Source organism: Ochotona curzoniae, unplaced genomic scaffold (genome assembly GCF_017591425.1).
Source record: "Ochotona curzoniae isolate NIBS_2020 unplaced genomic scaffold, NIBS_Ocur_1.0 scaffold_2683, whole genome shotgun sequence".
NCBI lineage: Eukaryota > Metazoa > Chordata > Mammalia > Lagomorpha > Ochotonidae > Ochotona > Ochotona curzoniae.
This window is the reverse complement of record NW_024467100.1, coordinates 5,941,535-5,963,253: the sequence shown is the minus strand read 5'-3', so window position 1 is coordinate 5,963,253 and position 21,719 is coordinate 5,941,535. Positions and strand designations below refer to the sequence as shown.

Here is a 21,719-nt window from a genome sequence, read left to right as displayed (position 1 = left end):
AAAACAAAACAAAACAAAACAGACAACATTTCGAGCCTGGCGCCATATCCTAGCCACAAAAGTCCTCACCTTGAATGTGCCAGGATCCCATATGGGCGCCAGTTCTAATCCCAGCAGCCCTGCTTCCCATCCAGCTCCCTGCCTGTGGCCTGGGAAAGCAGTTGAGGACAGCCAAAAACCTTGGGACTCTATCTGTGTGGGAGACCTGGAAGAGGCTCCTGGATTCACATTGGCTCAGCCCCAGCTGTTGCAGCTGTTTGGGGAGTGAATCATCGGACAGAAGATCTTCTCTGTCTCTCCTCCTCTCTGTATATCTGACTTTCCAATAAAAATAAACAAATCTTCTAAAAAAAAAAAAGACATTTTATAGGTTTATCTTATGTATCAAAGTATTTACTAACAATAAAAATATTGATTGAATATTTAATCTGTGCCAGAAATAGCATTAGGTTTTAACAATATCAATAACCAAAACCTACCTTGATTGCGTTTCCAGGATATCAAATATAATTAAAAATCTAGTGAAATACATTGCGTGGTTGTCACAGGGGAGAGTATTCTTGGGGCTAACGGGCCCCTGCCTGCACTGGGACAACAGAAGCTCCCCATTGGCCACGTTCATGCTCTCAGATTTTGCAAAACTGGTTTCACTATTACATAAATGTTTGAAAGCTGCTCCTGTTTACCTGAATTTTTTCCTGAATGTCTGTTAAGTGAATGATTGAGGAGTTATTGCATCTGTAGTCATAATAGCCTTAAAAGAATTATTAATCTCCTTTTATGGATGAAAAAATGCATTTCACAGAGATAAACTAACTCTCCAAAGTCTTATCACAATTAAATTGCAAAACCTCATTCCAAACCTCTTCTCTCTGTACCACACCATGTGCAAACACCCAAAATGGAATGACCTGGGAGAAACATCTTAGTGAGCTATTACAGAGCTTTGCCCTGGAGTTTATGCAAGCTTTTATGAGCCACACAGCATGCTAACAAAAGGAAAGAAACATACAATCACCTCAATTCACACAGAAAAAAAGTATTAAAGTTAAAAAAAAAAATCCTGCCATTTATTTATAATAAAAATTGGGAACACACCAGAAATAGGGGATTCCTGAATCTGATAATTTATTAAAAACACACAAATGGGCCCGGCGCATCAGCCTAGTCACTAAAGTTCTTGCTTTGCATGCGCCAGTATCCCATACGGATGCAGGTTCATGTCCTGGGGGCCCTGCTTCCCATCCAGCTCTGTTTGTGGCCTGGGAATGCAGTCGAGGATGGCCCAAAGCCTTGAGACCCTGCACCTTCATGGGAGACCTGGAAGAGGCTCCTGGTTCCTAGCTTCGGATCAGCTTAGCTCCAGCTGTTGCAGCCACTTGGGGAATGAATCACTGGATAGAGGACCTTTCTCTCTGTCTCTCCTCCTCTCTGTATATCTGACTCTCCAATAAAAATAAATAATTCTTTTTTTAAAAACTAATTGACTTTAAAAATAAACCACAAATAACATCATACTCAAGGGAAAAGACTGGCTCATGTTCCCTCTAAAATCAGAACAAGAAAAGAATATTTGCTCTCAACACTTTTTTCAACAGAGGTCTCAGCTAGGATTATTTGACAAGAGGTAGCATGCTTACCAAATTTGTAGATGGATGAATTTGTTGATTGCTAGAGATAGGTCCATAATTACTGCCAAATGCAGGAACTAACTCACTGAATAAACAAGACATTTAGATTAGAATCAAAACTAGTGTGTTTAGGATTAAAAAATACTTTTAAAACATTTATTTGAAAGGCATAGTTATGGCTGGAGATGTGGAAAAAGAGATCGAGAGAGAGAGAGAGAAGGAGGGGAATGCACAGTGGCTCAACAGGCTAATCCTCTACCTGCAATGCCAGTGTACCATATGGGGGCTGGTCTGTGTTCCAGCTCTCCACTTCTGATTCAGTTCTGCACTTATGGCCTCAGAAAGCAGCAGAAGTTGGCCCAAGTTTTTGGGATCCTGCAACCACATGGGAGATCCAGACAAGTCTCCTGGTTCCTGGCTTTGGATCAGCTCAGCTCTGGCCACTATGGCCATTTGTGGAATGAATGAACTAATGGATGGAACATCTTTATGTCTGTCTCTCCTTCTCATTATAGATCTGCCTTTACAATAAAAATAAATCTGATATACAGATATATAGAGAGAGGTCTTTTATTTAACGGCTCACTTACCAAATGGCCAGAATCACCCTGACTGGTCCTGTGAAAGACAGGGGCACAGAAGTTCATCCCTGAAGAAGGATTAGCTTTTTGCACAAACCCAAGACACCAGACACAGCAGATGAGCCATATGAGGGTCCTTTATTTCAGCAAGGGAAGTAGCTGTGGGGTAGAGAGAAAGCGGAGTGGAGAGAGACAGATAGAAGAGCAAAGAAGAGGATGAGGAGAAGAGCAGAAAGAGAGCGCAGGAGATGAGAGAGAAAGAAACCAAAGGGAAGAGGCATCTTTATAGCCTCAAGGTGGGTATGCAAGGTCAGGGATGGCAGATTGGCAGATACAGCTATAGGTGGACACTAGGGATGGGATAAATGCCTCAGGGGATTGGTGGGGCACTGGGTTTTAACCTGAAGGTCACAAAGCTTACTTGGGCAAGTTAACCTTAAGGGGGCTGAGACCTAGCAGATTTAAGGTAGTAGTAATGGGTAAACAGGCATTCAAGGTGGCCCTGAGTCCAGCATACTGGGGTCAGTCTTGGGGTCACTGTTGAGTCACTCTTTACATTCCTCTCTAAGTTCTATATAAAGGAAAAGGGGAGTTGTTCTCCATAGCTTCTTTGAGATGAACTGGGGTGTTGGGTCATCTAAGCAATGATCTCACAGTGGTTGGGGAAAGAATGGTTGGTGGGAGAAGCAGATAGTCCTGTAAGAGGAGCTGGTTAAAGGTTTGATCAGAAATTTTCTGCATTTGAGCATGGACAATTTTTTGAAAAAAAAAAAGACAAGGCAAGGGGCCGTGGTGAGTCCCATTTCAAGTAGTATTAAAGTTGCTTTATTAACTAGAGTTACTTTAATTAAAGTTACTTTAAAAAGAGAAGTTACTTATCAAAAGTCCTTTTGGAAAGTACCTTGAGTCGTTTAGGAGGCTCGCGGGAACATACAGCCTTTTAGGTTGGTTTTGGTGAAGAGCTTCAGCCTCCGGGATGTCCTTGGTGGTAGCAGGTTAGATCCGTGGATGTATGTGCAGTGTGTATTCATGGAAGGCGTAGACCTTCTGTGCAGACTCAGCCTTTAAAATATGTCTGCATGGGAGTGTCTGTTTGACGTTGGTAAAGATAGCACTGAGGCTAACGGAGCTCTCTTCTGTTGTTGATGGTTGGAGGCAAGCAGGAAGGAGAACTAGCACTGGGATTTAATCCGCTGATTAGTGCTTCAAGGTTACCAGGCTTTTCCTGGCTTGTGATAAGTTTCCTTGTTTTGGGATCAACTCAGTTCCTTCAGGAGTAGCTTCTGCTCCACGAACAAGAGGAGCAGCCAGGACTCCAACTGATGATCCCAGATGATCCCATCCGGGATGGCAATGCAGAGACTGACTTAACTTGCTTTTCCAAAATGCTGGACAGTGTTTAGGTTTTGAAACCTAATGGAAGGCACAGATTTTTCCAAAAGATTACTGAATAACCATTGTGTATTAAACACTGAGGGTAGAAAGACACGGTTTGGTTTTGGATGAGTTAATTTCCATTCAAAAAACGGTCTAGAACTCAGTCAATGAATGCCTGTTCTGGGCTAATAATAATAATTAAGAATTCCCTAATTTCAAAGTCTTAATTCTTCTGGGCAGAAATGGTAGGAATGTACCATGCTTTGACTTGGTTTCTAATAATTTCCCAGTTTAACATCTTTCTAATGAATATTTTATTTGGATTCTCCCACCTCAGCAGGACTATATATGCACACTAAGGTTTCTTAAAAGTGGATGCACTCAAATTGTGCGTTTTAGGAAGCCTGAAGGGTGCCTTAGAAGAGCCTGAAGTTCTAACTCTCAGACTTGCGGAGGCGTTCCAAAGTTTTCTGAGGTCGCTATTCTGAGCATGAACGGAAGTTACCCTTGAGCCACCTGCAGTGATTTTAATTACAGGTATCATATTCCAGAAACAGCAATCCGTTTCCATTCTGTTTTCCTGATGTACCCATCAGCGGGTGACCAGGTGACTAATTTGTCTTTGTCAGGAGGAATTAGATCGCGTACAAAGTCTTAAAGAGACGTAACGCCTCATCTTCCCATAGTAAAGATGGTGGTGTCTGAGCCTAAATACAGGCAACACCACTTCCGTGTTGCCCTTCTGCCCTGGCCCAAGATGGCGGACGAGGCAACACGACGTGTTGTTTCTGAGATCCCGGTGTTGAAGACCAACGCCGGACCCCGAGATCGGGAGTTGTGGGTGCAGCGACTGAAGGAGGAATATCAGTCCCTTATCCGGGTCAGTTGTATTTCTACCACCATCCGCGTCTCCAGAGGTGTTGCCGGTAACTGGGTGTCCTCAGGAATAGGTTCCGTGTGGAAGCCGTTTCCGGTTTTGGAAATTTTTACCTCCCAAATTTACAGAAACGGGATGATTTGGGGGCTGAGGAATTATTAAGGAGGGATGGTGGGGAGGCGGCAGAACAGCTTAGGTTACGAGCGCAATGGGGCCAGACTTTCCGATTAAACATACCGGTTATGTTAGGGCCACGCCTCTCCGGAAGGTGACGTGTCTTTCTGACTCTGGTATTCACTCTGCTAGATGCAGAAGAGGCGATCTAAGTACTTCTGGGGGGCGGGGGTCCCAAATTTAACTGTTTCTGCTCCTTGCACTCCTCCTGAGGCAGAGATGCTCTTTAGGGCTGAAAATCCACGTGTATTCGTTGCAGAGATGTGCAGATCAGAGCTCAGAGTTAGAAAAAGACTTCTCAGCTAATCTTCCTACTATGGAAAGAAAAGGAAATTCGTCTCCCATGTAGTGGTCTCTAAATGCTTCATATGCCCTGCATGCATTCATTTCCCGCAGGGGGGAAATTATTATGTGCTTCCTTGCAGCCGGGGGTGGGGGGGACGGAATACAAAACTGAATAATGTAGACAGAAATATCCTACCACGCTGTGACTGGAGAGGCAACAGACAGACCCAGAAATGGCTGGTATTTTATGGGAGCATGAGGACAGATAACTAATTCAAGATGAGTTTGATCAGAAAAGGCTTCCTGAAAGAAGTAATGATTGAACTGAGGTTTGAAGGGTAAACATAAGTTAGCTTGTAAAACACAAGTGGGACAAGACTTCCGCTGAGCATAAGGACAATGTGAATAAAGGTGTGGAAGCTAGAAATGGCTTGATGTAGATGAAGAAATGGAGCTCTTCAGAGGGGCTGGAGCATCCAGTGTGAAGCAGGGACCGGGAACCTAGGCGAGGGAGGTAGATCTCAGTACTTGAAATGTATTTTGGAGGCTTTGGTAAAGCCTTTAAGCTGAAGAATAACAGGGGCAGATTTGGTTTTATGTCATTGACAATGACAATAGAGATTGAGAAAAGGAAAACGCTCTTGGCTGGAGTAAGACTGAAGGTAGAACACAAGTAAGGATGTTGTCATGAATTAATGATCTGAACAAGGCAGTGAGGATGGAGAGGAAGGTGGCGCTGCAGAATGTTCAGTAGGAACAGTCATCATCAGGCCGTCGTGAAGAGACGGAAGCCTGAGACTGGCTCCCAGGAGGAAGAAGAGGAACAGGTCTGAAAAAAAGTAAAAGTTTCAGATGAGAGTGCTGAGTTTTAGGTACCTGTGAAATGAAGGTTGAAATTTCAGCATATAGTTGGATACTCTACTCTGAAGTTCTAGGGCAGGGGAGAGGAAAATCCAAACTCCAGGACACATAAGGCCCATGAAACCCTGTAAACAGGCTCGGCTGTAGCCTAGTGGCTAAAGTCCTTGCCTTGCAGGCATCAGGATCCTATATGGGTGCTAGTTCATGTCCTGGATGCTCTATTTCCCATCCAGCTCCCTATCTGTGGCCTGGGAAAGCAATAGAGGACAGCCAAAGGATGACTGTACTTGGGCAGTGAGTCATCACACGGAAGATCTTTCTCTCTGTGTCTCCTCTCTTTACATCTGACTTCCTAGTAAAAATAAATAAAGCTTAAAGAAAAGAAAAGAAAGAACTCCTTCGGTCTAAACCTGCCAATTCAACTGCAGTTGGGACTCAAAATTCAGGAAATCTGTCACGAGCTAATTTTAAAAATGTGGTTATGTGTTGATTCATTTGAAAGGCAAAGCTTCAGAGAGTCTGAGATCTTTCACCTGCTGATTCATTCCTCAGATGGCTGAAACAGGCCTGGAACCTTGCACATAGTCTTCCACGTGACTTTCCTAGGTGTCATCAGCAGGGAGCTGAATCAAAAGTAGAGCATCTGGGACTTGAATCAGCTCCCACATGGGATGCCAGTGCTGCAGTCAGGAGCTTAATTGTCTATGCCGTAACAGCAGCTCCTAGGCTGTTTTCAAGTTGACAGTTTAATTTAAAAGATTTATTTATTTATTTTTATTGGAAAGTCAGATACACAAAAAAAGAGCTAATTCATTCCCCAAGTGGCCGCAACAGCCGATGTTGACCCGATCTGAAGTCAGGAGCCAGGAGCCTTTTCTGGATCTCTCACACGAGTGCAGGGTCTCAAAGCCCTGGGCTAACCTCGACTGCTTTTCCTGGTCACAAGCAGGGAGCTGGATGGGAAGCGGGGCTGCTGGGATTGGAACCAGCACCCATATGGGATCCCAGCGCATTTAAGGCAAGGGTTTTAGCTGGCAGGCTATGGTGCTGGGCCCTCAAGTTGATAATTTTAAATGGCCCATGAATGATGTTATAAATATTCAAATTGCCCTTGGTTCCCTATCCCTCTCTAAGGAAAGATCCAGGCTAAATATAAAAATTTGGGTGTTACCCAGAACTCGAATAACAACACCTGCTGGCGTGGATGTGGGGAGAAAGGTACCCTCCTTCACTGCTGGTGGGAGTGTAGGCTAGTACAACCACTATGGAAATTAGTATGGAGAGTGCTGGGAAAATTGCAAATAAACCTGCCATATGACCCAGCTATCCCGCTCCTAGGAATATACCCAAAAGGTGTGAAATCTGCCTGTGAGAAGGGGATCTGTAATTCTATATTTATAGCAGCACAATCTACAATAGCAAAGACGTGGAAGCAAACCAGATGTGCGTCCAAGGAAGAATGGTTAAAGAAACTGTGGTATATCTACTCCATGGAATATTATGCAGCTATTAAGAAAAACAAAATTATTCTATTTACAACCAGGTGGTCCCAACTAGAAACCATTATGCTGAGTGAAATGAGTCAATCACAAAAGAACAAATACCATATATTCTCTCTCATATAAGGAAGCCAACATGGAAAGGGTAACTCCAACAGTCCAATCTATGCTGGTTTTTTGATGTTTTTACTTCAGTTTGGTTGCTTCCAAATAATCTTTATTCTCTAGTAGAATTCATCATGTGCTTATGAAGTATATGATGGCACCATTTTTCCCGAGAGACTTCTGTGTTTTCTTTTTGTCATGCATGTGTTGGCTATTCAGTGGTGTTACTTTTTTTCAGGGTGATATACTTTGTTGTCGATGTTGTTAGTGTTGTTGTTGATGTGGTTGTTATAAATTGATGTCAATCTGAAACAGTAATATTATTTCAACCCCAAACAACCTGTATCTCATGCAATAAGATATTGTGAAGTAATCAAGGAATCAATAATCGATATGAGTAGACTGCTTCTGATCTACATCAAAGAATTGTAAAATTGTAAGGCTCTAAACAAGATGGAAGAATCCACCATGGGGGGGGGAGCGGGTTTTGGGGAGGGGAGGGGGGAATCCCAGTGCCTGTAAAACTGTGTCTCATGATGCAATGTAATAAAAAAAATAAATTAAAAAAAAAAATTTGGGTGTTAGTAGAAACCAAGATTAACATTGCTCTTCAGGGGGAAGTATACCATGAAATGAGCTAGGGATTGAGTGAAAAACTAGAAGAAGTGCAATTGAGAGGCAGGGTTGTAGTGTAGTACAGTTGAGCTGCTGCCTGCAATACCAGCATCCTATGTAGCCACAGATTTGAGTTACCCTGTTCTAATTCTGATCTACCTCCCTGCTAATATGCCAGGGAAAATAACAAGATGGCTCAAGTGCTTGGGGCCTGCAGTACCTACATGAGAGACTCCAAAAGAAGCCCCTAGCTCCTGGCTTCAGCCTGACCCCGCTCATTTCATTCTGGCCATTTGGGGAGTGAACCAATGGAGGTTTACTTCTCCCTCTCTTTTCCTATTACTTTGCCTTTCCAATACATAAAAAATAAATCTTAAAACAAGTGAAATAGAATGCAGATGATATCATTAAATTTTCTGTGCCTACTAGACTGAGTGGAACCCAACCACTGTATTCGCTGCTCTTTGCAACCCCCCCATGCCCCCTCCCCCGCCGCTTGCCAACTGTAGCTCTGCCTTCAGCTTTGCTTCTGTCAGAAAAGCTGAGAAAATATACAAAAAAAAGAAAAGAATAAAGAAATGATCAAACACTTTTGGAGGGGTGGGGGAATTGCCCTTGGCTCCAACCCCTGCTAATACACTTTATTCTCTGCTTTTAGTATGTGGAGAACAACAAGAATGCGGACAATGATTGGTTCCGACTGGAGTCCAATAAGGAAGGGACTCGGTAGGCAGACCCTCTTGGGAGGTATGGGGTGGGAGTCTTACCCATCTTAAGCAACTTCATATCCCAAAGCCCCATGGCCAGAGTGCCTCCCTGCTTCATGTTGGCTGTCTCCACTCTCCTAGACTCACAGTTCCCTTGTTCCCCACCCCATGAATCGTCCAGGCTGGTGGCCCAAGCCAAAATGTTTCTGAGTGTGGGAAAAATGAGAAAATTGCACTGAGGTTTGATCTTTGTTACAGGTGGTTTGGAAAATGCTGGTACATCCATGACCTCCTCAAGTATGAGTTTGACATCGAGTTTGACGTGAGTGTGTTGGAGTGGGAGATAGAAAAGTTAGTGGAAGGGGAGGTGGGTGGTTGTTACCAAGTTCATCTTTCTTGAAAGGACGAAGGGACACTTCAAATGGGAGGGGAAAGCTGAAGTGTGAAGCAAGTGTAAGGTACAATGACTTGTCTCCTGACAGGTACATGCTGCTTGGGGCGGTTGCTGAACACTTCCATTTAGCCAGCGAATAAGTGTTTGCCTAGATTAGTTCCTTGCTGGCCTGTTCTGTTTTCCTAATACTTTGTGGTTCCTCCAGATTCCTATCACATATCCCACTACAGCTCCAGAAATTGCAGTCCCCGAGCTGGATGGAAAGACAGCCAAGATGTACAGGTAGGACTGCATGGAATATGGGAAAGGCCCCTAGAAAGTTCCAAGGAAGAACTCGGAGATTTTCCCGGTCCTCTGATCAGAAAGGCTCTGTGCCTCCCTCAGATGAGCCTGGCCAGAATATTCATTGCCCTCGTTCTTAATTCCTGTCCCTGGTCCAGGCTCAAGATCCTAAGAACCCTGGTAGTCTTCCTGTGCTAAGATAAGCTGCACAGGTCAACGCCTTCCTCTTTTTTTTTTTTTAAGGTTTATTCATTTTTATTACAAAGATATACAGAGAGGAGGAGAGACAGAGAGGAAGAACTTCCATCCAATGATTCACTCCCCAACTGAGCACAACGGCTGGTGCTACGCCAATCCGAAGCCAGGATCCAGGAACTTCCTCCAGGTCTCCCATGTGGTTTGCAGGTCCCACAGCTCTGGGCCGTCCTCGACTGCTTTCCCAGGCCACAGGCAGGGAGCTGGATGGGAAGTGGAGCTGCTGGGATTATAACTGGCGGCCATATGGGATCCCGGCGCATTGAAGGCGAGACTTTAGCCTCTAGGCCACGCCGCCCGGCCCAACGCCTTCCTCTTGTATCTCTCACAGGGGTGGCAAAATATGCCTGACTGATCACTTCAAACCTTTGTGGGCCAGGAATGTGCCCAAGTTTGGACTAGCTCATCTCATGGCTCTGGGGGTAAGTTTGTATGTGTACATACAGGAAGGGGAGGCCCTGGAAGGTAGGGGGAAAGGAGCCAAAGGTAAACGAGGAATTCCATTACTGTCCGCTGGGCTCCTTCCCTCCAGCAGGAGCGAGTTGTGCAACAAGAGGCACTGACTGCAAGGGTGTTCTTCTCACGGGGTCTCCCTTGTCTTGCAGCTGGGGCCATGGCTGGCAGTGGAAATCCCTGATCTGATCCAGAAGGGCGTGATTCAGCACAAAGAGAAATGCAGCCAATGAAAGACGAAGCCACCGAGGAGGGACACGGGGACCTTTAAGAGGCTACCATCCTGTTTCCCTGTGCATCACTCTTGTCACTCATCTGACTGCTTCCTCCCAACTCCCCCTCCTCTAGCTGTTACTAAGTAGCTGCAGCAGGCATTGCTAGGGGCGGTTCATATACACAGTATCTTTTGAGTTGCTAAATTAGGCTGCACAGGGAAAGGAAGGATTTGAGCCTTGGAAATTGAAGAGGCAATGTTTATTCTCTCCTAAGGTGGAACTGTGTGAGATCTTGGAGGCATAGGGGTAACTGAAAGTGAGTATATGGCTTTTTTTGTGTTCGGAAACAACCCATCAATAAAATAGAAACCTGCTTCCTCTGTTCACTGGTGGTTCTCCTTGGGGGCTTTTAACAGAGGCACGAGAACAACTGTAGTAGGTTGGAATGGGAAGGGAAATGTAACATGCTGTGGTCGGCAGCTGGACAAGGAAGGAAAAAATGACTGCTCTCCCTGCTGCTGATACCTGCCTTCGGCTGTTGGCGGTGAGCCATGCCTCGCCCCACGACTGTGGTCTGCAAGAAGCTTAAGAAACGGTTTTGCAGAGCCAGCATTCCTTGCCCTCCAGGGATCTTCTCATCCCTGTGTGGAGTGCTAGATGCTTCTCCAATGTTCTGCAGCCTAGACCCAGGCCTGCAGCCGGACACACACCACTGCGAAGCATCTGTGCTGCAAGTCTAGTTCTGTTGGATCTGCGTCCCTGTGGGCCACGGAGAAGGCGACAGGGACCCTACACCTCGAGACTGGCTTTGGAGCGGTGATTTAAAGACCACTCTGGGGCAGGGCTGGGAACTAGCGGTCCTAAAGTTGGCTGCGTTTCCATGGTGTCGGCGGCCGAGCCAGCTGGGCGGGCTCACGCAAGCGCCAAGGAGGTGGGTGGGAGGGAGCCGAGCGTGGGTGCGCAGGCGCTCTGAGAGACGGTGAAGCCGGTGGCTGGTGGCCGGGCGGGACCAACAAAGATGGCGGCAGCCCCTGCGGCGGGAGAGATCTGGGCAACAACTGCGGCTAAAGCTGCAGCCAGGCCCGCGAGGGGGCTGCTCGGGGGCAAAACGGGGTGGCCCTGAGCTGGGGCCTGGCCCCAGCTGGCCTCCCCCGCCGCCTCACCGGGGGACAGGTACGGGTCCGGGGTGTTATGGCGTTGGGGTTGGGGGGAGGTGGTGCAATGGAGGGCCGCGAGAAGACTACTCCAGACCCAAGAGGACTCTCGCCCCAAAGGCAGAGGCGCCGGCGGAGCCAGCGGGGCCTGGGAGAACGAGACTGGAGGGACAGCATTCCCCGACCGCGGGGAATACGCGCCGGACCCGTAGCCAATCAGCGGCCGCGGCCTTTCTGCCCTCGAGGGGGGCGGATCCGGGTAAAACCCTGCTGAGGTGGGAGAGGTGCAGAGATAAGGGGGTCTAGGAGTTGCTCCTCCTTGCAGGACCACTCCCACCCCCACCCCCCTACCTAGCCCTGACCTAGTGTCAGCGCTTGGAAGTGGGGGAGGGAATGGATCGCAAGTCACCCACATAGTCCGCTTCTTTTGCAACGAGGAGGGCCAGGGGCTTGAGGAGGGAATATGCTGTCTTCTGAGCTGTTACCCTTACACCCGCACTCACATCTGACCCCCGGTCCTATGTGACCCAGAACACATTCCACTTGGCTAGCCAGGTATGAGGGCCCTTGCTATGATCTCGTTGATAATTTATATAAAGACCACCCTTGCTGTGGTCTCATAGATGCTTTATAAAGACCACCCACTAGCAGAAGCTAGCAATAGTCCCTGTAAAGCTGCATTTTCAGGGAGGGGGTTGGAAGGTACAGCAAGGATGATGGCATTCACTCATTTGCTTGGTCAAAGGGATGCCAAGTATCTACTTTGTGCCAAGCCCCGAGGTCTAGACTGGGAATACACTAATTGATTTCTGCTCTCAGAGTTGCATGTATGGTAGCCTGGGTTTCCCATCTGTCATACTCAAATACTGATCCTCTTTTCTCCTCCCAGGTCCAGCCTGTGGTGTCCACAATGCCCCAGGCCTCTGAACACCGCCTGGGCCGGACCCGAGAGCCACCTCTTAGTGTGCAGCCCCGAGTGGGATCCAAGCTACCGTTTGCCCCTCGGGCCCGCAGCAAGGAGCGTCGCACCCCAGTCCCTGGGCCAAACCCCATGTTACGACCTCTGCCTCCCCGGCCAGGCCCTCCAGATGAACGACTCAAGAAACTGGAGCTGGGACGGGGACGGACCTCAGGCTCTCGGCCCAGAGGGCCCCTGCGGGCTGATCATGGGGTTCCCCTGCCCGGCTCACCGCCCCCAACTGTGGCTCTGCCTCTGCCATCCCGGACCAACTTAACACGTTCCAAGTCTGTGAGCAGTGGGGACTTGCGTCCGATGGGGATTGCCTTAGGAGGGCACCGTGGTGCCAGTGAGCTGGGGGCTGCCTTGAGCCGCTTGGCACTGCGGCCAGAGCCTCCTACTTTGAGACGCAGCACCTCCCTCCGCCGCCTCGGGGGCTTCCCTGGCCCCCCAACCCTGCTCAGCATTCGGACAGAGACCCCTCCTTCCCACGGCTCCTTCCATGTGCTGTCTGCCCGGCCCTCAGAGCCTTTCTACTCCAATGACAAGATGGTGAGGACTTGGCAGCACACGTGGGCCTGCTATACCCCTGTTCCTGTACGCCTCCACTCCAGCTTTCTTACCATCCTGTGGCTTTCCTGCTCGCCTGCTCTCCAAGTTCCTCTGTCAGCCCCTCCTTTCTTCTAGAGCCACCTAGGCCCTTTTCAGGTTTTCCAGCATGCCGTGCCATTTTGGCTCCCAGGGAATTCACCCAGCTATTCCAAATTCTTCTCTTTGGGTCCCCAGGCCTTTGCTGTCCCTCAGTACTCCTCTACGAGGACTGTGCGCAGACTTAATTAGTCCCTGGAGCCAAAGAGGGGCTGGGCTTAGAACATCTCAGCTAGTGTGGTTGCCCATTTTCTGAGCTGAGTGGGCAGATCGCAGCTGGAGCCAGCAGGAAGGGGCCACGGGGGCAGGAGGGGGTTTTGGGGGTAGCAGGGTGGGGGTGGGGAGCAGTTGGGCAACAATGCCAGTGCTTGGAGAGTTGCCCCAGGAGCTGCAACGCAGACTATCCGGGCAGAGGAGTAAGTGGGGGACAGGTGGGACAGCTGTGGCCGAGTCTGTGGTGCACTCGGCCGTGATGGGCCTGCTGCTCTTGGCCAATGAGGTAGGGAGACTGCGGTACCCAGGGAAGGAGGGGGTGGAGTTGGCGGGGGGAAGCACATGTGAGGCGGGGGAGGCAGTGGGCAGCCTGCTGCTGAGAAACTCCTGTGCAGCGGAGAGGAGAGCAGAGCGAATGGGAGCTGGCTGATTGTGGGCTCCTCCCCTAGGCTCATCACACGCTGCTTCTGGGCTCTGGGCACGTAGGCCTGCGAAACCTGGGCAACACGGTGAGAGCCATTCTGTGCTTTTCTAGAAGCAATGTGGAAGTGTATGTGTGGCAGGGGGTGGGTGGAAACGCCCCCTGTGTGTCCTGACACCCTCTTGGGGCTCCTGGGACAGCGGTCTGAAGACCTGATGGCAGTGTCCCTTCCCTCCCACCACCCCCAGTGCTTCCTGAACGCCGTGCTACAGTGTTTGAGCAGCACCCGGCCTCTTCGGGACTTCTGTCTGCGGAGGGACTTCCGGCAAGAGGTGCCTGGAGGGGGCCGAGCCCAAGAGCTCACTGAAGGTGGGGGCACCAACTCCCGCAGCCTGCAGTCAAGTCCCCTTCCCCCTTCTCTGCCTGTGCTAGTGGTCCTGAGCCCTTGGATCTGGCCGTATCCATTTTCCCTAGTGCCTACTTTTGTCACAGGCTTACTACCACCGTGTGAGCCCTCTTCTGCTGGCCACTTCCAGTTGTTCATCGTTGTTGTTTCCCCACTTTTATCCCGACAGCCTTTGCAGATGTAATTGGTGCCCTCTGGCACCCTGACTCCTGCGAAGCTGTGAACCCTACTCGATTCCGAGCCGTCTTCCAGAAATACGTTCCCTCCTTCTCTGGATACAGGTGGGAGAGCTGGTTATGTCAGGCCCTCCAGCAGGGGTCTTGGCAGTTGTCCTTCTAAACCTCAAGACATTTTTATCTTGCAAGTGGGGACTGTGTTGGGGCAGGAGTAGTGTGGGCAAGGACACATGGTGGCCCACACACTCTGTCTGGCTGTAGCCAGCAGGATGCCCAAGAGTTCCTGAAGCTCCTCATGGAGCGGCTGCACCTTGAAATCAACCGCCGAGGCCGCCGGACTCCTGCCATCCTGGCCAGTGGGCCCACTCCCTCTCCACCCTGCCGAGGAGGGGCTCTGCTCGAGGAACCTGAGCTAAGGTAAGGGCTGCTGGCCCGCCCTTCCCGTCCCCAGCAGCTCGGCAGCAGCGTTCTGCCTCCACAGACTGCAGCTAGTCAAGGTTGGAGTTGGGAGGTCTGGGAAGCCCGTTAGCGTGGAAAATAGTGTAAGAAACCCATGCAGAAGCAAAAGGAAGGAAGACTTAGGGGCACAGATGGGGGCAGAGGAGAGCCCTAGGGGTGCCCCTGAGCTGGAGAGGGGACAGTTTATAGCAGAATTCATGCAAAGGGTGTGGAGCCAGGGGGAGAAAGACAGCATGCCCTGACCCTGTATATATTTCTCTTCAGCTCAGATCCCCCCTCCAAAGTCCTTTAAAGCATTATTCCTTTGACTTGTCCTAGGAACTTGGGGCAGGAGCTGGGGTGTGGGTCAGGCCCAGGGCCCCGAGGATCATGTTCAGGGTGGAGGGGTCTCCCAGTGCTCCTGCCATCTCATGGGTGTTCCCCACTTCCTTGATCTGTGGTAGTGATGATGACCGAGCCAACCTAATGTGGAAACGTTACCTGGAGCGAGAGGACAGCAAGATTGTGGGTATGAAATGGGACAGAAAGCATGGGGGAAATGAGTGGAAGTGGGCGCACAGGCTCGGGAAAAATAAGAAACAGTTGACACTGTTAAAGGGAGTGAGAACAAGACTGAATGACGAAAAGGGGACAGGTGTGGAGTATTCACTTGGAGTGGTGGTAGTGGGAACTGGCGGGCCAGATGCTGGGGCGAGAGGAGACCGGTGTCGGAGAAAGGTATTGGATGTCTCAGGCATCCAGCGGTGACTCTCTGCTCTGTCCCTCTGCTTCTGTCCAGATCTGTTTGTGGGCCAGCTGAAAAGTTGTCTCAAGTGCCAGGCCTGTGGGTATCGCTCCACGACCTTCGAGGTTTTTTGTGACCTGTCCCTGCCCATCCCCAAGGTGGGATTCCAGAGGATTCCAGGGGTGGATGGGACATGGGTTCTGTGACCCAACCCTAGCCACCCCCAGAGTGTGGGCAGGCAGGCCTCCTGTGGGTATCTGGAGCGGAAATAAGAAAAATCGGGAAACTGAGAGCACACTGACCTACCCTCCCCCATTCCGTGCAGAAAGGATTTGCTGGGGGCAAGGTGTCTCTACGGGATTGCTTCAGCCTTTTCACCAAGGAGGAAGAGCTGGAGCTGGAGAATGCCCCAGTACGTGGAAGGGTCACGCTGTAAAGAGGGTGGGACTGGAGGGGGAACTCCTAGATAAAAGGCACCGCATGATGCCTCCGTGTGGAAAGCCCTCACATGGTACATCCCAGCACTCCGTGGTCCGAGGGAACAAAGGGGCATGGCTCAGGGCATGCAAGAGCTGTGGGGAGCATGCTACATTCCCGTGGGGACTGGGGTGTCAGAAAAGCCAGCTGGCGCGAGGAGCATGCTGACCTAACACTCTGTGGTGTTTATCCAGGTGTGTGACCGATGTCGGCAGAAAACCCGGAGTACCAAAAAGTTGACAGTACAAAGGTTCCCCCGAATCCTCGTGCTCCATATCCTAACCGTCAGTTTCTTTTTCTCTTAGGGTTTGTCCCATATACTCCCTCGCAGAGGCTGGCCACTGGGGAAAGCTTACTGCCCCCTTCCTTCCAGCACTTGCAGTGTGTGTTGGGGGAGGGGGTGGACAGTATTCAAGACCACAGCCCCCGTTAGAGACCACCCCCTCCAACCCCCACCAGCTCCCAAAAATTCCTTAACCAGGGCTTAGATCTCAATCGGTTTTCCACCTCCCGAGGCTCCATCAAGAAAAGTTCCGTAGGTGTCGACTTCCCACTGCAGCGACTGAGCCTGGGAGACTTCGCCAGTGACAAGGCCGGTGAGTCTGGTGGGGAAGGTCCTTTGGAACTGTCAGGGCAGGGGATGGGGGAGGGCATTGCTCTATTGCTAATGAATCCTCTCTAACCTCCTCACCCCCAGGAAGCCCTGTGTACCAGCTATATGCCCTTTGCAACCACTCGGGCAGCGTCCACTATGGCCACTACACAGCCCTGTGCCGGTGCCAGACTGGTTGGCACGTCTACAATGATTCTCGGTGAGAACAGCCCGCTGTTCACCTCTGTCGGTCCCCGGGGCAGCCCTGACCCCCTCCCCATCTGGGAGGGCCACCGTGAGCAGTCAGTCCCAGGTGAAGGGTGCCCTGGGGTCGGTCTCCCGTGGATGTGCTGGGCTGGAGTCTTGGTGGGGAGGAGAGACGACACAGAGGTGGCACGAGCCCTTTCTCCTTGTCTTCCTAGTGTCTCCCCTGTCAGTGAAAACCAGGTGGCCTCCAGTGAGGGCTACGTGCTGTTTTACCAGCTGATGCAGGAGCCGCCCCGGTGCCTGTGACTGCCCCTTCAAGCCCTGGCACCTGTGAAACCCTTTCAACACCCTTAAGCCCTAGGCACCCCATTTACCTCAGAGACGTCTATTTTTGTGTCTTTTTAATCAGGGAGGTGGGGGGAGGGGGTGGCTTTAGCTCCCGTTATTTTTTTTATTAAAAAGTACCCTTTCTCCCTGGAGGCTCCCTTGTCTCCCAGCTCCCTGTACAGAGCTCACCAGGCCCCTAGCCCGTGTACAGCCCCCGACCCTCTGCAATCTCACTTTTTGTGAATAAATTTATTAAGAAAAAGTTATATCCATGTTTGCATGTCTGTCTGGTGGATGGAGATACTGGGTCCAGTGGGATGGCGGGAAGGGCCTTCTGGGACCCCCTGAGCAGGTTAGGATGGCTCACAGTGCAGGGGGAAGGCTCTGGGAAGGATCTGCACTTGTGAGGTCTTCACATGGCAAGGGAAAGAAGGAATGCAGGGGAGGCCCGGGAAGCTCCCAGGAAGCTTGGGGCCATGGGGGGAGACACCCAAGAACCCCTGTTGATAAACATAGTATGTTGCTGGGCGGCCCAGTCTCCCGTAGGCCCCATCTGTTGCTAACATCAAAAAGCTGTTTGTGGATCCACCTCCCTGAGGACTGGCTCCAGTGTCCCTATCTATTCTCTCTATACAACCAAACCTCATGAGGCCCTGCCTCCAGGGCTGTCACCCTTATCTGGATCTGCCTGGGACGCTGGAACGGGAGAATGCAGGATTCAGCCCGCCCCACGAGGGCTCCCCCCACGCCAAGTGCAGGGTAGGTTATGGCCACTCTTCTCCCGTTTGGCACCAAAGCGGTTAACCTGTAATTCTACAAGGCAAGTCCGGCACGCCCCCATTGCCCCGTCGGGCGGAGTCATCGTCCCTTCCGTGTTTTCATTGGTGGATGTAAGTCAGGGCCTTCGGAATCCACCAATCCCAAGGTAGAAAAAGCAGGGACGGGGGCGTGTCGCGAGAATCCGGTGGACGGAGAGTCGGAGGGGCCGCAGGGCTTGGGGGCGGGAGCAGTGGGCTGCAAGCACCTGTTGGCCTGGTGAGGCTCGGGCGGCTGACCCCTCCCGGGGGCGGGTCGTCCGCATCCCTGCAGGAGCCCTGCAGAGCCCGATAGCGTGGGTGTGGCCCCTATCGCCCGCCCGGTGGAGTGAGCGCCGGCGGGGTGAGGCTGGAGGGCCCACACCGCCTGGTTTGCTCCCACTCTGCTGCCTCTCGTGCAGGAGTCCGGGCCCTTGGGCCGGGACCTCGTGCTTTCACTGAGCCACCCGCGCGCGCTTCCCGGGTTTCCTCCGAAACGGTGAGTGGCCGGCCTGGAACGCGGGCCCGACGGGAGCGCGGGGCGACCCTGATCTGCCTGTACGTCTGTCCTCCCTTGCCCGCAGGCTTCCCAATGGGTCGCACTGTGGTCGTGCTGGGCGGAGGCATCAGCGGCTTGGCCGCCAGCTACCACCTGAGCCGAGCCCCGCGCCCCCCTAAGGTGAGTGTTTCACCCGTTGGCGAGGGAGCATTCCCCTGCAGCCAGAGCTGGGTGGATCCTGGCCCGCCCTGCACCCCCGCCACTGCAGGTGGGGCCGCAGTGTCGCCCTCTCATTTGCCAGGTGGTCCTGGTGGAGGGCAGTGAGCGTCTGGGGGGCTGGATCCGCTCAGTCCGAGGGCCGGGTGGTGCCATCTTTGAGCTTGGACCTCGGGGAATTCGGCCGGCCGGAGCGCTGGGAGCTCGGACGCTGCTCCTGGTGAGAGACACGGGGCGTCGGGGTTGTGGAGGGGCTTTCGCCAGGCAAAGGAGTCGCGGGAAAAGGCGTGTGTACTTGGTGGGTGAGACCTTGCCTTAGCTTCTCCCCTTCCCGAGGGCGTGTGGAGAGCAGATTTCCGAGCTTGGCTTGGACTCTGAAGTGTTGCCTGTCCGCGGAGACCATATAGCTGCCCGGAAGAGGTTCCTGTATGTGGGCGGTGCTCTGCACGCCCTCCCCAGTGGCTTCAGGTAACGCCGGCACTCCCTCACTGCGCAAGGTGCTTACACATCCCTCAAATGCCTTCATTTCTTTATTGGCTTGTCAACCTGCCAGGCAATAGCGGAGAATGAAGGGAAATGGTCCCTTGGGCGTGGGTGTTGAGAGAGGAGGGGAGAACCACGAGTAACCCCTCCTCCTCCTCACTGTGCATTCCTCCGCGCAGGGGGCTCCTGCGCCCTTCACCCCCCTTCTCCAAACCTCTGCTGTGGGCTGGTCTGAGGGAGCTGACCAGTCCCCGGGGCAAAGAGCCTGATGAGACGGTACACAGTTTCGCCCAGCGCCGCCTTGGACCTGAGGTGACCCTGCTCGGAGCCCCATGCCTCTCCCCTCTGAAACCTCCTGCAGGGATCCCTGCTCAGACCCAGGCCCCTAAGGGCTCCGCTGTACCACCTGGGGATACCCACTCCTCTTCATGTCCAGAAGATCCTCCAAGCAGTGTGGCAGTGGATGTCTTTGCTTCTTCCCTTCTTTCTGTTAGAGGGGTGGGGAAGCTGCAAGTCGAACCCTCCCACCCCCATTCCCTAGTAATCAGGGGCTGTGGAAATGAGCTCAGCTCATTCCTTGGCCTCTCAATTCCAGTCTCACCCTTAAGGTGGCATCTCTAGCCATGGACAGCCTCTGCCGCGGAGTGTTTGCAGGCGACAGCCGTGAGCTCAGCGTCAGGTCTTGCTTTCCCAGCCTCTTCCAAGCTGAGCAAACCCATCGTTCCGTTCTCCTGGGGCTGCTACTGGGGGCAGGTGAGGGACACGTGGATTTAAGGACAGCCAGAGTGAGGGGCTGGAGTGGCAAGGGCTGCTACCCTCATGGTCCTTTGCTTCTGTTTCACCACAGGACGAAGTCCACTGCCAGACTCAGAACTCGTGCGTCAGGCCCGGGCGGAACGCTGGAGCCAGTGGTCACTCCGGGGTGGACTGGAGACGTTGCCCCAGGCCCTCAACACCCACCTCACCAGTCGAGGAGTCAGTGTTCTCAAAGGCCAGCCAGTCCGTGGGCTCAGCCTCCAGGCAGGAGGGCGCTGGAAGGTGGGTTGCTCCCTGGTTAACTTGTATCAGTGTATCTCTCTGTGGCTGAGTGGGTCATCAGGCTAGGGCTGAGAGGCCCAGAGTTACTCATTGCTTTTGCTGCCTTGGATGTTGCTCAGATATGGGCTACCTCTAGTTCCTGAGCCTTGTTCATGAATCCCTTCAATGCATGTGCATGGTTAGAAGCTGTGCTTTGAGGTGGCTTGGGAGGTGCGGGGGAAAGGGACCATGCAGTTTCACTGCTGACTGCTGTCTGGCCTCCCCTCCCAAGGATCAGAGGGGTGTTTTTGTGCAGACTACACAGTCACTCAGTGTCTTCTTCCTGGGTCCAGATCCAGGCTGTCCCACCACTCGAATGCATCAGAAATTGAGTTCTTATGATCTGTGTCTCTTTCCAATGTTTTCGTCCTCTCAGGTGTCTCTTGGGGACAGCAGTCTGGAGGCTGACCACATTATTAGTGCCATTCCGGCTCCAGGTAACAGGATCGCCACCTTCGCCTTCTCCATTCAACATAGGCTGTGGCTATAACCTTCTTGGGCTGGGACCACCCCGCACCCACGAACTGGCCAGCCCAATGGGAGCTGAACTCCAAAGAAACGGCAGTGGGGACTCCTCCCAACTTGCGCCTCCTCTGGTCTCCCACAGCACTGAGCAAACTGCTGCCTGCTGAGGCCGCGCCTCTGGCTCGCGTCCTGAGCACCATCACGGCCGTGTCAGTGGTGGTGGTGAATCTGCAGTATCAAGGAGCCCAGCTGCCTGTGCAGGTAGGACCTGGAGGACAGGGGCTGCAACACGGGTGCCCGGGAGCCCTATCATCCTAACCCACGGATTTCTTTCCCGCCAGGGATTTGGACATCTGGTGCCATCCTCAGAAGACCCAGGCATCCTGGGAATCGTGTATGACTCAGTGGCTTTCCCTGAGCAGGATGGGAGTCCCCCTGGCCTCCGAGTGACTGTGAGAAAAGAAAACTTGTTGAGTGGAATTTCCAGAGGGTTCCTTTCCACCCGTGCTCAGGCCGGGTCAGTGCTCTGCTTCCTCCCTTAGGTGATGCTGGGCGGTTCCTGGCTACGCGAGCTTGAGGCCAGTGGCCGTGTCTTATCTCAGGAGCTGTTCCAGCAGCAGGCCCAGGAAGCAGCCGCCACACAGTTAGGGCTGAAGGAACCACCAAGTCATTGCTTGGTGCATCTCCTCAAGGTGAGCTGGCCAGGGACTGGTATGCTTGTCACCAGCTGTCAGCCAAGGCCTGGGACCTCAGTCATAAACTTTCCCCTATATCCTCTCCTCTTCCCAGAACTGCATCCCTCAGTATACACTAGGACACTGGCAAAAACTGGGTGAGTTTGGGAAAGCAGCTGGGCTGAGGAGGGTATGGGAAATCAGACCCCTGACTATAACACTCCTCTCCTCCTTTCCTTCCAGAGTCAGCCATGCAATTCCTGGCTGCTCAGAAGCTGCCCCTGACTCTGGCCGGAGCCTCCTACGAAGGGGTTGCTGTCAATGATTGTATAGAGAGCGGGCGCCAGGCAGCAATCCGTGTCCTGGGCACAGAAGCCAAGAGCTGATCCCAAGCTCCCAATGAGGAAAATAAAAAGTCCTTGGTATATAGTTCAGTCT

General features: G+C 51.9%; 3 protein-coding genes across 10 annotated transcripts; all 3 read left to right on the top strand.

Moving 5' to 3' along the window:
• Positions 1–4,267: 4,267 nt before the first annotated feature.
• On the top strand, positions 4,268–10,695 carry UFC1 (ubiquitin-fold modifier conjugating enzyme 1). Its single transcript, XM_041003356.1, has 6 exons — positions 4,268–4,469; positions 8,664–8,731; positions 8,971–9,034; positions 9,312–9,388; positions 9,975–10,065; positions 10,249–10,695. Exons 1-6 carry the CDS (start codon positions 4,281–4,283, stop codon positions 10,327–10,329), a joined length of 570 nt encoding a protein of 189 aa, XP_040859290.1. The 5' UTR covers positions 4,268–4,280; the 3' UTR covers positions 10,330–10,695.
• A 628-nt stretch (positions 10,696–11,323) lies between these two features.
• USP21 (ubiquitin specific peptidase 21) lies at positions 11,324–17,337 on the top strand. 5 transcript variants are annotated; one of them, XM_041003350.1, is made up of 14 exons: positions 11,324–11,484; positions 11,586–11,724; positions 12,355–12,975; positions 13,734–13,793; positions 13,954–14,074; positions 14,281–14,392; positions 14,549–14,704; positions 15,190–15,254; positions 15,525–15,628; positions 15,796–15,882; positions 16,142–16,220; positions 16,436–16,543; positions 16,645–16,759; positions 16,962–17,337. In XM_041003350.1, exons 3-14 carry the CDS (start codon positions 12,376–12,378, stop codon positions 17,050–17,052), a joined length of 1,698 nt encoding a protein of 565 aa, XP_040859284.1. In that variant the 5' UTR covers positions 11,324–11,484; positions 11,586–11,724; positions 12,355–12,375; the 3' UTR covers positions 17,053–17,337. The 5 variants fall into 5 exon arrangements, with proteins under 5 accessions (XP_040859284.1, XP_040859282.1, XP_040859281.1 ...); XM_041003348.1 differs by having other exon boundaries at positions 11,586–12,020; XM_041003347.1 differs by lacking the exon at positions 11,586–11,724.
• Positions 17,338–17,939: 602 nt separating this feature from the next.
• On the top strand, positions 17,940–21,703 carry PPOX (protoporphyrinogen oxidase). 4 transcript variants are annotated; one of them, XM_041003232.1, is made up of 13 exons: positions 17,940–18,366; positions 18,452–18,546; positions 18,668–18,802; positions 18,902–19,050; positions 19,245–19,377; positions 19,674–19,818; positions 19,913–20,103; positions 20,519–20,579; positions 20,750–20,868; positions 20,949–21,059; positions 21,150–21,299; positions 21,397–21,439; positions 21,525–21,703. In XM_041003232.1, the coding sequence occupies exons 2-13, from the start codon at positions 18,460–18,462 to the stop codon at positions 21,665–21,667; spliced, it is 1,467 nt and encodes a 488-aa protein (XP_040859166.1). In that variant the 5' UTR covers positions 17,940–18,366; positions 18,452–18,459; the 3' UTR covers positions 21,668–21,703. The 4 variants fall into 4 exon arrangements, with proteins under 4 accessions (XP_040859166.1, XP_040859167.1, XP_040859169.1 ...); XM_041003233.1 differs by having other exon boundaries at positions 17,941–18,366; positions 18,935–19,050; XM_041003235.1 differs by lacking the exons at positions 17,940–18,366; positions 18,452–18,546 and having other exon boundaries at positions 18,731–18,802; positions 18,919–19,050.
• Positions 21,704–21,719: the final 16 nt, after the last annotated feature.

What these genes read in the sequence shown, in the direction of transcription:
- UFC1 (XM_041003356.1), top strand. Translation starts at nt 4,281, where the DNA reads ATGGTGGTGTCTGAGCCTAAATACAGGCAACACCACTTCCGTGTTGCC. An exon ending in TCCAATAAGGAAGGGACTCG is followed by an intron (nt 8,732 to 8,970) that starts GTAGGCAGACCC and finishes TCTTTGTTACAG; the next exon opens with GTGGTTTGGAAAATGCTGGT. An exon ending in AGTTTGACATCGAGTTTGAC is followed by an intron (nt 9,035 to 9,311) that starts GTGAGTGTGTTG and finishes TGGTTCCTCCAG; the next exon opens with ATTCCTATCACATATCCCAC.
- USP21 (XM_041003345.1), top strand. Translation starts at nt 12,295, where the DNA reads ATGGTAGCCTGGGTTTCCCATCTGTCATACTCAAATACTGATCCTCTT. An exon ending in AGCCCAAGAGCTCACTGAAG is followed by an intron (nt 14,075 to 14,280) that starts GTGGGGGCACCA and finishes TTATCCCGACAG; the next exon opens with CCTTTGCAGATGTAATTGGT. An exon ending in CCCTCCTTCTCTGGATACAG is followed by an intron (nt 14,393 to 14,548) that starts GTGGGAGAGCTG and finishes GTCTGGCTGTAG; the next exon opens with CCAGCAGGATGCCCAAGAGT.
- PPOX (XM_041003232.1), top strand. Translation starts at nt 18,460, where the DNA reads ATGGGTCGCACTGTGGTCGTGCTGGGCGGAGGCATCAGCGGCTTGGCC. An exon ending in CCCCTGGCCTCCGAGTGACT is followed by an intron (nt 21,060 to 21,149) that starts GTGAGAAAAGAA and finishes TTCCTCCCTTAG; the next exon opens with GTGATGCTGGGCGGTTCCTG. An exon ending in GCTTGGTGCATCTCCTCAAG is followed by an intron (nt 21,300 to 21,396) that starts GTGAGCTGGCCA and finishes TCCTCTTCCCAG; the next exon opens with AACTGCATCCCTCAGTATAC.